Below are 16,631 nucleotides of genomic sequence, written 5' to 3' on the forward strand. Positions count from 1 at the left end.
GAAATGAGATGATGGGCTGGCACAAAATGGGGGGAAAGAGTTCCAAAAAGGGGAACGTTCAGTGAGATGAAGGAAAATGTATGTCCTATGACAGGGCAGTTCAGTCTGCAGCCTTTTTGGCAGCCCTCGGCAACATTCAAGAAAAAAATAATCTTAAAGCCTTAAAAATTTATTTTTTATTTCATGCACTATTAACAAAAGCGCATGCAGTCTGTTTATTGAATTTGTTTAACAATTAAATCTTATTAGTTTTGTATTTCAATATGTATTTAATTAAATACATGGTGTATATTAAATGAGTTTAAATATATTGCAAACCCTTCAATTTACAATAGGGACAATTTAATTCGGCACATAGCCTGTAGGTTCTGTGCCAAAATACTCTTGCTGTCCCCTTGGTATGAAAAGCTGGACTGCCCTGTTCTAGGAGATTTCTTCAAAAGTAGTTTTTAGGTGGAGCGGCGCAGATATTTGAAGGAACGTCATTTCGTAATTAAGGCTCTGTGACATAAAATAAGCAGTTATACGAAACGGGAGGTGGTCTGCAAGATTAGAGACACACAAAGGGACTGTAGAAGCAGGTGAAGGGGAGAGAGGCGCTTTCTTAAGGAGAAAAAGGATGTTTCTAGTGAAGAGAAGAAAGGACAATAAACGCAGTGGCAGCGAAGAGAGCAGTGGAAAGAACAAGGCCCAATGGGAGCCTGGAGAGGAGGAATGTGATGTCTTTCAGTTAAAGGTAAAGGAACCCCTGACCATTAGGTCCAGTTGTGACCGACTCTGGGGTTGCGGCGCTCATCTCGCTTTATTGGCCGAGGGAGCCGGTGTACAGCTTCTGAGTCATGTGGCCAGCATGACTAAGCCGCTTCTGGCGAACCAGAGCAGCGCACGGAAACGCCGTTTACGTTCCCGCCGGAGCGGTACCTATTTATCTACTTGCACTTTGATGTGCTTTTGAACTGCTAGGTTGGCAGGAGCAGGGACCGAGCAACGGGAGCTCATCCCGTCGTGAGGATTCAAACCGCCGACCTTCTGATCGGCAAACCCTAGACTCTGTGGTTTAACCCACAGCACCACCTGCATCCCTTGCCTTTCAGTTACAAAGGGGCTATCGCAGCAAAGCAAATGGTTCACGTGCAAAAGGTCCTGGGTTCGATCTCCCAGGTAAGGCTGGGAGAGTAAACTCGGGAGAGTCACTGCCAAACAACATAGACAACACTGAGCAGTGGTTTTGTTTAACAGAAAGCAGCTTCCTATATAAATCAGCCCTTTATCCAGAAACAGAAGGACCAAAATCTTTAGGTTTAAGGGAAGGACCAGAGGTCAGGGCTAGTGCATCTGCTCTCAAATGCACCTGGCATTCCAGGTAGGGTTGGGAATGCCCCCTGCCTGAAATCCTGAAGAGCTCCTGCCAGTCAGTGCAGACAATAATAAACTAAATAGACCAGCCGTCTGACTCCATAAGGCAGATTATTGTGTACCACATAGGGGAAAACTGTCCAGGCATCCTCTGTGTGCTGACCAGGTGCCAGCTGTGGAGAACACCTGTGAGGCTCCCTCCTATTCCTTTTTGAGGTTCTCTACCTTTAAGCTAAGGGATGCGGGTGGAGCTGTGGGTTAAACCACAGAGCCTAGGACTCGCCAATCAGAAGGTCAGCGGTTCGATTCCCCACTACGGGGTGAGCTCTCGTTGCTCGGTCCCTGCTCCTGCCAACCTAGCAGTTCGAAAGCACATCAAAGTGCAAGTAGATAAATAGGTACTGCTCCGGCGGGAAGGTAAACGGCGTTTCCGTGCGCTGCTCTGGTTTGCTAGAAGCGGCTTAGTCATGCTGGCCACATGACCCGGAAGTTGTATGCCGGCTCCCTCAGCCAATAAAGCGAGATGAATGCCGCAACCCCAGAGTTGGCCACGACTGGACCTAATGGTCAGGGGTCCCTTCACCTTTACCTTTAAGCTGGATTTGGACCTCACCACACTTCAAATATAGAGTAACAGCCCCTCTGCCTTTCTGACTGTCCTCTGCCCGCTTTGGGCATTGCAAATGAACAAGGGTGTGGGGAGAATCTCTCTCCACTTCCTCCAGGCCAGAGGTTTATCATTCTATAAACCTCATATCATATCCACACTGCCTCCTTGCAGCACATGCGAACACGTTGCGCTCTCCTTGTGAAGAAAGAAGGTGAAAGCCAGGTTGCAAAGCGTGAGCAGATTGCTAATGAGCGGGGAGAGTTAAATATTTGCAGCTCGGAGGTGGAGGAGAGAGAGGAAGGCAGGGGAGGACCAGGCCCAGAGGGCAACTCTCGGCCAGGGGCCATTTCTCAGCTGCGGGGAAGGGGAATCGGATTGTGGTTCGAGTCTCCACGACAGCTTTTTGGGTGTGTGATGTTTTGGTGGGCCCCCAAAAGTAATAAGCTCACGACTGGGAACGTTGCAAAAAAGGAAAGGAGAAGAATCCAAGTGCTCTAAGGAGATGGGGAGCTTTTGCAGCCCAAGGGCCACATTCCCTTATGGAGAACGGTCTGGAGGCCGTTCTATAGCCCTTCCTTTGCAAATTGCCCTGAGTGAAATGGAACTGGGGGGTGGGAATGCACTGAAAAGTTTGGAATGAATCAACGACTGAACCTGCAAGAGCCCCACAAGCGAATCAGAGCATGAACGCAAGCGCTCATGGTTGCGTAACTGCCCCTGCACACCTATCTGAACGAATGCTCAATAAAGGCTGGATATAAACTAACCTCTGCATAAGCTGTGTGCAAGCAGGTCAGGAAGAATGCACAACAGAACAGTCGATGTGAAACGGGCCCTCAGAAAACCTGCCTCTCCACACTGTGGCCTCTGACCATGGAGGCAGATTGTGGCCATCATGGCTAGTCGCCATTAATAACCTTTCCTATTAATTTGTCTGGTCCTCTTTCACAGCCACCCAACTTGCTGGCCATCACTGCCTCCTTGTGGGAGGGAGTTCCACAGATTAACTGAGCGCTGCACAACAAAGTGCTTTCCTTTATCCCTCCCTGAACCTTCCACTTCATCCGGTGACTCTTGGAGTTCTGGTGTTAATGAAGAGGGAGGAAAACGTTTTGCTCTTTGCTTTCTCTACTCCATGCATAATTCTACCGACTTCTAAAAATCATGTGTCTTGGTGGAGCGCACCAGCAATTCTCTCAAAGGCAACCCTGCAGAGCAATTTTCCAAACTGCTTTAGGCAGGAATGCGCAGGGCGCGAATTGAGTTCTGGCCTCGGGCCAGGATTCACGCTGGGGGCAGCAGAGGCAGCGTGCACTGAACTGCAAGATATAGTCTGTTTGTGACTGTGGTTTTTGTTTTTTTCAACCAGGATTATTTTTATTTTTTATTTTTTTTAAGCATTCTTTCTTTTACACACATACTTGCAGGGTGGGGAGAGTCAGTGTAATCCGCAGGAAGCCAAACACTCCCAACGGTCTCGTGTCAATGAGGTTTTTTGTTTACGGACGGAGCCCACCCGGATTCCAGCCCAAATGCCAAGCACCCCCCACGTACGGGGCCTAGGCACAAAGCGAGCCTTTGGACAAGGAGAGGGAAAGGTTATGCTCATTAGCATGCAGCTCAGGGCTACTTTACTAGACAAAGGGCAGGAGTTGAAGAAATGAGAGGGGGGCAGGTCAAACTTTCCAAATGCCATTGTGTTCGGAGGCCCTGATCCTGCTAAACGAGGCACCTGACGCTGACTGCAATGGTGCCCATGTACCACAGGAGCCAGCTCCCTTCGGCCCCCCATAAAATATTTGAGAGCCCTGCCCCCCCCCAGTGCTGGGTTAAACCCTGTGGAGGCCCCATGGCAGTCAAAATCTCAGGAGGCCCCTCACAAGTTATCTCAAAGCTTCGACTCGGTTTGACTCTAATTTTCTTTCAAGATCAAATCAATATTATTTCAATCTCTTGTTGTGGGGCCCCTCAAAATTGTGGGGTCCATAGGACGGTGCCTACTCTTCCAATTTGATAATCTGGCACTGTCCCTCACCCTCCCCAGTTGGTGGGTAAAAAGGTAAGGTCCAGTCGCGGACGACTCTGTGGTTGCGGCGCTCATCTCATTCTATAGGCCGATGGAGCCGGCATTTGTCCGCAGACAGCTTCCGGGTCATGTGGCCAGCATGAATAAACCGCTTCTGGTGAACCAGAGCAGTGCACAGAAACACCGTTTACCTCCCCGCTGGAGCGGTACCTATTTATCTACTTGCATTTGACGTGCTTTCAAACTGCTAGGTTGGCAGGAGCAGGGACTGAACGACGGGAGCTCACCCCATGACAGGGATTCCAGTGCCAACCTTCTGATCAGCAAGCCCTAGGCTCTGTGATTTAGACCACAGCGCCACATTCAAATGGTGTGTGTGTGTGCTGCAACTTGTGATTGATTATGTGATCCCCATGGGTGTAGCAAGGGAAGCTGCCCCCTACCTAAATCAAGTGTATGTATATATATATATATATATATATATATATATATATATATATATATACCCTTAGCTAAAATTAGAAATTGTAGAAAGGTTCGGACAGATTTTTCTGAGCACTTGGGGGCAAAAGTCATTTAAAACAACAGTTGTTGAGAAATATCATTCCAAATCTGCTAGACAGAGCAAGGTGATGACAGGTGGGTGTCCTCCCCCCCCCCCCGATTCCTGGCTAAGCCCGTGCCTGCCTGCCCCCCAAATATTTTATTCAAATAGATAACCTTGGCATGCCCCAGTTTTTGATGCATATCTGGGGGGCGGGGACGGGAGACTTCGGGCATCATTCTATTGTGTGCATGAGAATGTTCCTTACAGCCTGATCCTCTACAAATTTACTCACATCCCTTGGCACTTAGAACCTGCTGCCTTGGGGTTGGGTGGTCCATTCCAACTACAGTGGTACCTCGGGTTAAGAACTTAATTCGTTCCGGAGGTCTGTTCTTAACCTGAGGTACCACTTTAGCTAATGGGGCCTCCCGCTGCCGAAGCACGATTTCTGTTCTCATCCTGAAACAAAGTTCTTACCCGAGGAACTATTTCTGGGTTAGCGGAGTCTGTGGCCCTAAGCATCTGTACCCTGAAGCGTCTGTAACCTGAGGTACCACTGTACCATTCTGAGGTTCTGTGTGATGCCTTTTGCTCATCGCTGCGAAGGGCCAAGCGGTGCTCAGGCTGCCTGGACTCGAGGGCTGGCTCCTCCCGCTCCGGGGCCAGCCTTGCTATGGGGTGGGGGGGGGGGGAGAGGACGAGAGCAAGGGAGCGCGGGCGGGCGAGCTCGTCCGCTGCCAGAGCGTGTTCCCTCGCGGGGGCGGCCCCTGGCATCGTCGGCCGCCGCCGCTGCAGTCGCTGCTGCAGATCGCCCCGTCGGAAGAGGCAAGCCCTCTCCTCCTCCTCCTCCTGCCGTCGCTCCCCGTGGTCCTCTCCATCTCTCCATGGCCAGCGCGGGGCTGCAGCTGGTGGGCTACTTCATGGCCCTGGCCGGTTTGGTGGGCTCCATCTGCTCGTCGGCGCTGCCCCAGTGGAAGCAGAGCTCCTACGCCGGGGACGCCATCATCACCGCCGTCGGGCTGTACGAGGGCCTCTGGATGAGCTGCGCCTCGCAGAGCACCGGGCAGGTCCAGTGCAAGCTCCACGAGTCGTTGCTCTCGCTCGACGGTGCGTCTCACGGGTGCATTGCGGGGGGGGGGGGGGCGCACAGGGAGAGCCGGGGCTGCGGCTGCGCCTCGCTGGCGTCCAGCAGACAGCCTGCGGGTGGGTAGGGGAAGCGGGGCTCTCGCCTGACGGGATGTAGCGCAGCCTCCAAGCGTCTGTCATCCGAGGTACCCCCTCTAAATCAAGTACAGTGGTACCCCGGGTGACAGACGCTTCAGGGTACAGACTCCGCTAACCCAGAAATATTACCTCGGGTTAAGAACTTTCCTTCAGGATGAGAACAGAAATCGCGCGGCGGTGGCAGAGGGAGGCCCCATTAGCTAAAGTGGTGCTTCATGTTAAGAACAGTTTCAGGTTAAGAACGGACCTCCAGAACGAATTACGTTCTTAACCCGAGGTACCACTGTAAATGAATAAAAGCAATTTACTAAAAGTAGACATTGTAGAAAGATTTGGACAGGTTTTTTTTCTGAGCACTTGGGGGGTCAAAAGAAATTTAAAACCACTGTTGTTGAGACATTTGATTCCGAATCTGCTAAAAAGAGGTTGATGACAGGTGGGTGTCCTGCCGCCCCGCCCCCCCATAAATCCTGGCTGTGCCCATGGCAGCATCCCCGGATCTGGAACCCCTTTCCACTCAAACGTGCTGCGTGTTTGTGTGTGATGGGTTTTAGCTACGCAGTGGCGGCGGCTGAGGGCTCTGCTTCTCTCTTCTCCTAAAATACTGTAGAAAAGAAAAGATCCCCATCCCACAAAATTGCCTTCGATTGTCTCCAGTGCATTGAATTTTTGATTGTACATTCTTTGGGGCAGAGACCTGTGTTCTTGTTATTATTATTAATTTATTTATTAAAGTTCTTACATTACATTGTCAGACATTGTCATATTACATCACAAAACTTACTATACTGTAATTTTCAACCTGTACGTATACTTTATATACATAAAGAGAAAAGGAAAAGAAAAGAAAAAAAAGAAAGAAAAAGCTATTCCAAACTTATTCCAAAATCGTATATATACCAACACTTTGGACTTGCTGTCTATCCTGTTGTATATTACTTTTTTAATGAAAGAATGTACTCTTATTATTGTATATTTATTTACATTTTATCTAATACATTCCTATATCAATATGGACCCTTGGTCTTCTTCCTCAACTCGGTCTCTCCCCAACGTCAATCAAATGCTTGCATATATAGTGAACCTTTACTGTATTTTTGAACATATATCTATCCCACTTTTCCATAAATTTTTGTTTTGAGTTGCCTCTCAGGCTATTTGTCAGCTGTGCCATTTCAGCAAATTCTTGTAGCTTGGTATGCCAGTCTATAGTTGTCGGGGCTCCTTGTGTTCTTGTTAATGTTAAAATGCCACAGAGTTTATATCTCCTCCTCCTCTTCCTCTTTCTCCTCTGCTTTTATTTTTATTACAGTATTAGCTTTCATATTCAAGCTAAACCTTGGCATCATATAAAGGCATTGTGAATGACCTCTGGTGAGCCTTGTCTCAAGGGAAGGCTCAAGGTGATATTTATTATTGTTTAATATTTAGTGCTATTTCGTATCCACATTGAGCCTTGGCATCATGTAAAGATGCTGGAAGTGACCCCTGGTGAACCCTGCCTCAAAGGAAGCCTCAGAGTGACAGTGGTGGCTGTTTATTATTTGGGGGCTGCCTCCAAGTAAGTGCTACTTGCTGACCCATTGCAATTACCATATTGGCCTGAATATAAGCTGCACCCGAATATAAGCCAGACCTTTAAAATTGGAGAGGGGAAAAGAAATAAAAGGGGAAATACCCAAATATAAGCCGCTCCATTCCTCACTGTTCCTGGCTGCATACCGTAAGGTTGCGAATATAAGCCACACTTTGACTTTTCACGGTCGGAATTTGGGGGGAAAGTGAGGCTTATATTTGGGCCAATGCGGTAATGAACCTAACTTAGCCATTTCTACTAACTTCAGCGGGTTTACTCTTGAGTGGGACTAACTCTGGATACAAACTATTACTATTGATAATTATCATTTTGCAGTATTCAATATCCAGAGGGGGGGTGAGTCCCACTGTCATTGCTCTGCAAGAGTACCCCTCCATGCAGTAATGTTGGAGCTGCATTGAAGAAAAAAACCAATACAGTGGTACCTCGGCTTAAGTACTTAATTCGTTCCGGAGGTCCGTTCTTAACCTGAAACAGTTCTTAACCTGAAGCACCACTCTAGCTAATGGGGCCTCCTGCTGCCGCCGCGCCGCCAGAGTACGATGTCTGTTCTCATCCTGAAGCAAAGTTCTTAGCCTGAGGTACTATTTCTGAGTCTGTAACCTGAAGCGTATGTAACCTGAAGTGTATGTAACCCAAGGTACCACTATAAAGAGGAGTGGTGTATGGACTTTCCAGAATAAACCCAACATGAATGCCAGGGCAATGCCCAGGCCGGGATGTTTCGCTGCTAGAGACAAAGTGGGAAATGTTTTCTCCACTGCTGTGTGCCCGCTGTTGTGTGCCAGCCTGCCAGGTGGGCATGAAGTGGAAAAGGAGGCTGACAGTCATGGTCCACACTCCCTGGCAGCTGGATCTGCGGCTGCTTGTGGCTGTCTGGAGCCTGCCGCCTTGAGGCAACCGCCTCGCTTCGCCTCATGGACGGGCCAGCTTTGACTAATGCAATTTGATTGTGGAAGATCCCCAGGAGGGGGAAAGCTACCAGTCGGTAGGGACGCTAATTCTTCAACAGATCTTTGCTCTGCTACCAGCTCTCTTCTCTAAGTGCTTTGCATGGGCAAAGCAACCCCTAACAGAGCGAAGATCTAAAACACTAACTGTGTGCATGTGACATTCTTGCATGGGTGCAGCTGCTTGCTGAGGATTAACTATTATTTACCGTATTTTTCGCTCTATAACACGCACCCGACCATAACACGCACGTAGTTTTTAGAGGAGGAAAATCCGCAGGCATGCCACCCGTAGGCATTCCCTCCATAACACGTACAGACATTTCCCCTTACTTTTTAGGAGGAAAAAAGTGAGTGTTATGGTGCAAAAAATACCGTATTTAGCTAGCTGGCAGCACACCCGGTGTTGCCCCAGGAATCTAAGAAACATAGACCAAAACCCACTCCTCGCTATCGGGAGCCCATCACGCCAAACTGGAATTAGGAAATCTTCAGAGGCATCCAAATTGGCAGAGTTTGGGCCTGACAGATGGATTCAAAATGGCGCCCATGTGTCAGTGTGTGAGAGTCTGTTATTCTCTGCATCAGAGACCCCTTTCAGAGCTGATGGAGCCTTTGGCCTGTGTGTCAGTGGTTCTGATTCAAGGTGTAGAGCCCGGGTTAAATAGCTCCTCGCCTCTGTGTCAGAGATTTTTCGTAAGTGTTGCATATAACTGTTAAATGAGCCCTTTGCCTATGTGTCAATGGGCGAGAGTCATTGGGTAGAGCGGTAAAGAGCCTTTAGCCAATGTGTCAAAGAGGCCTTTGACAGGTAAGGGAGCACTTTGCTCATACATGAGAGGTTGGAACAAGGCACTCTTAACGGGAAATGAAATGAAATGAAATGCCTTTGTTAAAAATTAGTTCCTGGAAGGGTTGCCATATGTCCTCTTTTTCTAGGCCACATCCTCTTTTTCATAGGTAGAGGTAAAAAGTAAAGGTAAAGAACCCCTGGACAGTTAAGTCCAGTCAAAGGCGACTATGGAGTACAGTGCTCATCTTGCTTTCAGGCCAGACAGCTTTCCGGGTCATGTGGCCAGCATGACTAAACCGCTTCTAGCACAGCTGAACACCATGACAGTAGCCAGAGCGCACAGAAATGCCATTTACCTTCCCGCCAGAGCGGTCCCTATTTATCTACTTGCACTGGCATGCTTTTGAACTGCTAGGTTGGCAGGAGCTGGGACAGAGCCATGGGAGCTCACTTGATCGTGGGGATTCGAACTGCCAACCTTCCGATCAGCAAGCCCAAGAGGTTCAGTGGTTTAGACCGCAGCGCCACCCGCTGTGTAGAGTCATCATAGTGATCCATAGTTAAAAGTAGAAGTTGGCAAAAAAGTAGAAGTTGGAAAATATGGCAACCTAAGGGCCATTTTGAAGGGATGCGGGTGGCACTGTGGGTTAAACCACAGAGCCTAGGACTTGCTGATCAGAAGGTCAGAGGTTCGAATCCCCGCGACGGAGTGAGCTCCCGTTGCTCGGTCCCTGCTCCTGCCAACCTAGCAGTTCGAAAGCACGTCAAAATGCAAGTAGATAAATAGGTACCACTTCGACGGAAATGTAAACAGCATTTCCATGCACTGCTCTGGTTTGCCAGAAGCGGCTTAGTCATGCTGGCCACAGGACCCGCAAACTGTACGCCGGCTCCCTCGGCCAATAATGCGAGATGAGCACTGCAACCCCAGAGTCAGCCCTAACGGTCAGGGGTCCCTTTACCTTTATGGGCCATTTTAAGCAACTTAACCCTGCAATTCCAGCTGCCTCTTTCCCCCTTTGGACACCCCAAAGACAGGCACTTTCTTGTTTTCCAGTTCATATCCAGACTTCCCGGGCACTCATGGTGGTCTCCATCCTCCTGGGTTTCGTGGGGGCTGTTGTCAGCGTGATCGGAATGAAATGCACCAAAGTTGGAGATGAGAATCCCGTGGTGAAAAGCTGGATCGCTGTGTTGGGGGGTGTCTTCTTCCTACTAGCAGGTAAGTAAGCTGAAGGCTAATATATACCCTGTGGGCCTTGTCCCAGCCTGGGTACCAAATGGGGCCCTCTGGGCATCTCTCTCTAACCTGGGGACTCTCCCTGGTCCCTTGCCTGCTCTATTTGTACTCTCCTTGGGTGTTGTGGTCTGACTGGGTTGTGTCCTCAAACTCCGAGAATCCCTCTTGCTTGCCTGGATGGAGGACAGACAAACAAGATGAACTTTAACAGGGAGAAATGTAAAGTATTGCACTTGGGCAAAAAAAATGAGAGGCACAAATACAAGATGGGTGACACCCGGCTTGAGAGCAGTACATGTGAAAAGGATCTAGGAGTCTTGGTCAACCACAAACTTGACATGAGCCAACAGTGTGACGCGGCAGCTAAAAAAGCCAATGCAATTCTGGGCTGCATCAATAGGAGTATAGCATCTAGATCAAGGGAAGTAATAGTGCCACTGTATTCTGCTCTGGTCAGACCTCACCTGGAGTACTGTGTCCAGTTCTGGGCACCACAATTCAAGAAGGACACTGACAAACTGGAACGTGTCCAGAGGAGGGCAACCAAAATGGTCAAAGGCCTGGAAACGATGCCTTATGAGGAACGACTAAGGGAGCTGGGCATGTTTAGCCTGGAGAAGAGGAGGTTAAGGGGTGATATGATAGCCATGTTCAAATATATAAAAGGATGTCACATAGAGGAGGGAGAAAGGTTGTTTTCTGCTGCTCCAGAGAAGCGGACATGGAGCAATGGATCCAAACTACAAGAAAGAAGATTCCACCTAAACATTAGGAAGAACTTCCTGACAGTAAGAGCTGTTCGACAGTGGAATTTGCTGCCAAGGAGTGTGGTGGAGTCTCCTACTTTGGAGGTCTTTAAGCAGAGGCTTGACAACCATATGTCAGGAGTGCTCTGATGGTGTTTCCTGCTTGGCAGGGGGTTGGACTTGATGGCCCTTGTGGTCTATTCCAACTCTATGATTCTAGGATTCTATGTGTGTGTATGGCAACACGTGGAAACTGGATTGTGCTGCAGATCTGGAGACTGGTTGGCTGCCACTGCTGAGTGCCTTCTCCATGCTGCTGCTCCTGCAGTGTTCAAGGCCAGACTATGTTTCCGGGCATCTTCCACCTCTCTGCTCTGCTTCTCCTGTCATTCTTCCTGTTAATCAATAGCAACAGATTCCAAGGCGGGATGCAGAGGGGGTAGGTGACCAGCAGTCCAATGGTCAGCCAGGGTATCTGAATCCTGGGGGCAAAGCCCTTGAGGCTGGCAGGTGGGGGAGTCAGTGGGTGGCTGCTGCAGCATGCTCTTGCTGTCCCCCACGGATTCCCTGGGCTGCCTATCTGCCACCACTCACTACACTGAAGTGGACAGTGACACCTTTTGGTGGCCAAGTGAACTGCAGCCTGACGACAGTCTTGCATTGCCATTATACAGTAAGACGAGAGTAATATGTATTGCTCCCCCCACTTTTGCTTCTGGCCTGCTGCCCACCACTGGCACATAGCCCCCAAAAGGTTGCTCAGAAGAGAAGGTGCTTGAAAATACACTCCACCCTTGCTTTATTTGGTGGACTCAAAGCAGCTCATAACAAATACAACTTTGTGGAAACAAGTTAACGAGGTGCATTATTCCTCAATGAGAGGGTTATTGGGTGCACCTGTTCTGGGCACATCCTGGTTTGGAGCATGAAATGCATATCAAAGTTCTTGTTATACTGGTGCTTAAATGATGATTTGGGGAACACAAGCATGTGTTCAAGATAGTAAAGGAAAAAGCTAGCTATATCAGCTTGCTCCGAGGCTTAGTAAGGGCAGTAGTCAGGCAACATAACAGTTTCTCCTTGGGCCTATGCCTGCAGATAAGCCTTATGAAGTACATTGACCACTGAATATTGGGGGAATTGGAGACATGTGACACAAGACAGCAGCAGCCATAGGACATATAGGACTGCAGGGCCCATTCTTATTGGCTCTGCTAAGAGACCATCTCTGTTTGGCTGCTCCTCCCCTCAAACATTTTCCATTCAAGTTGTTCATTTACTACTTTTAAGAACGGGTTCCTGGGCTTGCTTGTATTTCTCCTCCCCCCCCCCCCATTTATAACACAATGCATGGCATGGAAAAAGCAGACAGAGAAAAGCTTTTCTCCCTCTCTCACAACATTAGAACATCGCATAAAGCTGAATGTTGGGAGAGTCAAGACAGATAAAAGGAAGTCCTTCTTCACGCAGCCCCTAGTGAAATCCACCAACTTAAATGGCTTTAAAAGAGGACTGGACAAATTCAAGGGAAGAGAGGGCTCTCAGTGTGGCTACTTGCCACATCATCTATGTTCTACCTCCACTGTCAGAGATATTACGCCTCCCAATACCAGCTCCTGGGAATCGCAAGTGGGGAGAGTGCTGTTGCACTCGTGTCTAGCTTGTGAGCTTCCCACGGGCATGTGGCCAGAGACTGAGAGAATGCTGGACTAGGTGGGTCCCTCGTCTGATTCAGCAGAATGTTCTCATGATGAGTCCCAGTCCTGGAACATGAGTGTAACGTGTAGTTTGGCCCCCAATTCCTATTAACTGGCTCATTTGTGTTGTCTTCTCTGTTCCCAGGTCTGTGCACTATGACGGCTGTTTCATGGTACGCGGCACGGGTGACGTACGAGTTTTTCAATCCCAGCACGCCGGTTAACGCCAGGTGAGAGCAGGGCCTGCGCCAACCCAGAGTGTGCTTTCTTACACCTCTTGTCAAGCCAGAAATCACAGTAGCGGATGTGTGCCTTTCAAAACCCAGAGAGATTGCCCCAGTTGTGTACAGCACCACCCCCCCTTGATCACAGGTGGGGAACGTTTTTCAGTCCAAGGGCCACATTGCCTTCTGGGCAACCTTCTGAGGGCCACATGCCAGCTGTGGGAGACAGTAGAGAAAAGGGATGAATGTAAATGTTACCTTTGCACACCAGGCTAATTTCGATGCACACTCACAAACCCATCTCTATGGGGCCAGCGACATGCCCTCACTGTCTGAGATCTTGTTGGAAATCAGCTTTGCACCAGAGCAACACAGCACGTTAACCCACTATAATGGTGCAAACACAAGTTCTGATATGCACTTCAATCCCTCCCATAAATTCCTGAAACAGGAAGCTGATTGTCACACCATGTAGCTCAGTATTGTCTACAGAGACTGGCAGCAGCTCTCCAGGGTTCCAGACTAGGGTTGCCTAGCATGCAAAGCAGGTGTTCTGTTGTTCTGCCACTCCACTGTGGCCGTTTATTTTTTGCCATCTTGAGGCAACTGAGTTTGCATGTCAAAGCCCCAAGCCAACCCCAGGAGAATGAAGACAGAATTTAGGTTAATGTTAATGGGCAAAATTTAGGCCACAACTTCATTGATTACAGAATGTGAGCGGTATTGGCTTAGGCATTGGCATCAACAGACTATATCTGCCTGCCCGCCTTGCAGGGAGTCTGGTAAGGGTTAACCACCAGTAGGGGAAGCCCCGCCAATGTGGATTGACTCAAGCATCCCTGGGTTCCCACTGGGGTCATGGCATGGCCCTAGCCCCTCCCTGGGCTTCGGACGAGATCCACACCCCTGGATTCCTTTAACACAGGGATCAGCAAACTTTTTCAGCAGGCGGCCAATCCACTGTTCCTCAGACCCTGTGGGGAGCTGGACTATATTTTGAAAAAAAAAAATCAGTGAATTCCTATGCCCCACATATAACCCAGAGATGCATTTTAAATAAAAGACACATTCTACCCATGCAAAAACACGCTGATTCCCAGACTGTCCACGAGCCAAATTTAGAAGGAAACTGGGCCGGATCCGGCCCCCAGGCCTTAGTTTGCCTACCCATGCTTTAACGGAATACCCTTGAGCACGGAGGGGCAGGTGATGGCCGCACCTCCCCTCCCCCCACATTGCTATTCCAGTGTCTAACCGTCTAACCTTACAAAGTTGTGACGATTGCTACGAGGTAGGCAAAAACCAAATGGCCAGTGCCAATTTGCCAAGTGGAAAAAGTCCTACCAGGCCCCTCAACGGCGACCAACCGAAGTCCATAGCAAGGCCAATGATGCAACCTGAACAAAGGGTGGGAGGGTGGGAGATCCAAGGCGTGAAGCTGAAAAGGGGCGATTCAGCATCACGCTATGGTTTAAATTGACCCCAGCCATGCCCCCCAAGCCGCCTGATTGGCCACTTGGCTAACTGGCGTGGCCGGGCCACCCCAGCATAAGGCGAGACACAGTCTCGCCTCCCATGCTCAGGGGGGAGGCTTGACGGCTCACAAAGAATGCGTCCCTGCAAAGAGGTGGAGCTGATTTATCAGGATGCACACCTCGACATGTCTGCTGTTATAATCTACACTCTTTTCTTCTTCTTCTTTTTTGGCCTTAGGTATGAATTTGGACCTGCTCTCTTTGTGGGGTGGTCAGCAGGCAGCCTGACCATGCTGGGCGGAGCCTTCCTGTCCTGCTCCTGCCCCAAACCGGAAGAGAGAGGGCAGCAGTACTACCGGCAGTCCCAGCCTTCCACGGCTAGAGAGTACGTCTGAATCCCAAGGGAAGAAAGAGTGGAGACAAGTGACGGGTGGTTCCTTTACATGTCTGTGGAATGGAGAGGGCCAAGTGGCCTCTTGCAGCTCCAAGCAGGCTAGAAAGTTCAGAGGCACAATATCTCAGGGGTTGTTGTTATTATTGTTATTTTTGGTTCCTTCTCAGATTCATGCACAAGAAGGGATTTGGAACGTCTTCCCCACCCACAGCTCTGCAAAATGGCATCACAGATGGGCCCGTGTGAGCGGTGGGAAGGGAGTCCCAACCTCGTGATATGTTTTCCACCCACCTGTTGTGTATCTGCGGGCTTGAAACTAACAGCCCTCTTTTTATTTCCCCTTCATTTTTCAGGCCCCCTGTAAAAAGGGGAGATCAGTCCGTGTAATGTCTTCAGGGGGAAGAGAGAGACATGGTTCTGGGCCTGAGCTTTTCAATCCAAGAGACCAAAGTGACTATAGCAAGGACATTAAAAAACACACACACACAAAAACACAAAGCAGACACCCCTCTGTGTTTCCCCAAGACCCCTTTTCCTTATTGGGAGAGAGAAAAATGAAAAACCAGAACTGCATCTTTGAAAATGAAAGTTGCTCGTTTTCGAAATGTAAAAAGGTCGCATTAACTTTTCTCCATGGTACCGTTTATACTGCTTGACAATGTGGTTCTACCTTTTCAACAACGCCGACAACAAAATATATAAATGTTTCTAATGGTTTGTACTAAACATTTGTCTTATTAAAATATTTTTACTGCCAGCTTTCTAAAGTTTGTTGTATCCCTCCTCAGATTCTGGGGTGCCTTATATGTGCTGAACTGAATGGTCCAGCAAGTTCACTACCCATCACATTTTGGGGGGAGGGGGGTAGTAAAGAAACTTATATACTCAGCCAGGCTAGCTCAATACTCTCTGCATTGAGGGCTTCACGTAAGAGACTTCCCAGACCTACCTGGAGTTGCTGGGGATTGAACACAGGACCTTTTGCATGCATAGCAGGTGTGGACTGAACAGTGTTTTTAAAGTCCCACACATTGCAGCAGAACTGAAGCAGAGGAATTAGGCTAGCTTTCCCCTTCTTACTCTGCTTAACAAAGAAATCAGAGAACAGAATGGAAAGCAAGTTTAAAATATGGTTTACTTACTCAATAGTCTTGTGCTGGTTCTCAGTTATAGCAGCAGTAAACACTATGCAGGTAAAATACTTATATTTACAGTAAAAAAACAGTCTCCAGCCCATAGCTGTCAACTTTCAGATTTGAAAATAAGGGATCAGCAGCCTCAAAAATAAGGGATCAATAGCCTCACCTGTCCCGGGGACGGTCTACAGGATATCTAACAATTCAGGATAGCAGCGGGAAGCAGCAGGAAACAGCGCTGGAATAAGGGAATTTCCCGCAAAAAAGGGGAAAGTTGACAGCTATACTCCAGCCTGGGAATGGAGTGAGCACAGGGCATGGGTCTGCGCTCATGGCTGTTTGAAGAGAGAGAAAGAAGGGGAAGGAAACAGGAAATTACATATGTTCCTTCCCTCCCCGGAGAGGAGGGGAAATGACATCACACAGAGCCCCCTCTACCAATCACATTTTCTATGGCCTGAGTCTCTGCCTATCAGTAATACAGCTCTGTGGTTGCCCTTAAACTAAGGTTGCCAGATGTCCCCATTTCCCGGGGACAGTCCCCGGATTTACAAATCAGTCCCCATACAAAATCCATTGAAGTTGAAAAGTGTCCCCGGATTCATTGAAAAAAATC

At 48.8% G+C, this 16,631-nt stretch overlaps 1 protein-coding gene across 2 annotated transcripts; it reads left to right on the plus strand.

The window, feature by feature from the left end:
- The first annotated feature begins 5,259 nt into the window (after positions 1-5,259).
- Positions 5,260-15,646, plus strand: CLDN19 (claudin 19). 2 transcript variants are annotated; one of them, XM_082230602.1, is made up of 5 exons: positions 5,260-5,646; positions 10,161-10,325; positions 12,932-13,016; positions 14,724-14,870; positions 15,047-15,646. In XM_082230602.1, the coding sequence occupies exons 1-5, from the start codon at positions 5,424-5,426 to the stop codon at positions 15,123-15,125; spliced, it is 699 nt and encodes a 232-aa protein (XP_082086728.1). In that variant the 5' UTR covers positions 5,260-5,423; the 3' UTR covers positions 15,126-15,646. The 2 variants fall into 2 exon arrangements, with proteins under 2 accessions (XP_082086728.1, XP_082086729.1); XM_082230603.1 differs by having other exon boundaries at positions 5,263-5,646; positions 15,233-15,646.
- The last annotated feature ends 985 nt before the right edge of the window (positions 15,647-16,631 follow it).

The sequence above is a fragment of the Podarcis vaucheri genome, assembly GCF_965113315.1.
Source record: "Podarcis vaucheri genome assembly, chromosome: 7".
Taxonomy (NCBI): domain Eukaryota; kingdom Metazoa; phylum Chordata; class Lepidosauria; order Squamata; family Lacertidae; genus Podarcis; species Podarcis vaucheri.

Excerpts from the sequence above, each read along its gene's own strand:
- CLDN19 (XM_082230602.1), top strand. The coding sequence starts at position 5,424 with ATGGCCAGCGCGGGGCTGCAGCTGGTGGGCTACTTCATGGCCCTGGCC. Across the intron at positions 5,647-10,160 it reads GTCGTTGCTCTCGCTCGACG|TTCATATCCAGACTTCCCGG; the intron begins GTGCGTCTCACG and ends CTTGTTTTCCAG. Across the intron at positions 10,326-12,931 it reads TGTCTTCTTCCTACTAGCAG|GTCTGTGCACTATGACGGCT; the intron begins GTAAGTAAGCTG and ends CTCTGTTCCCAG.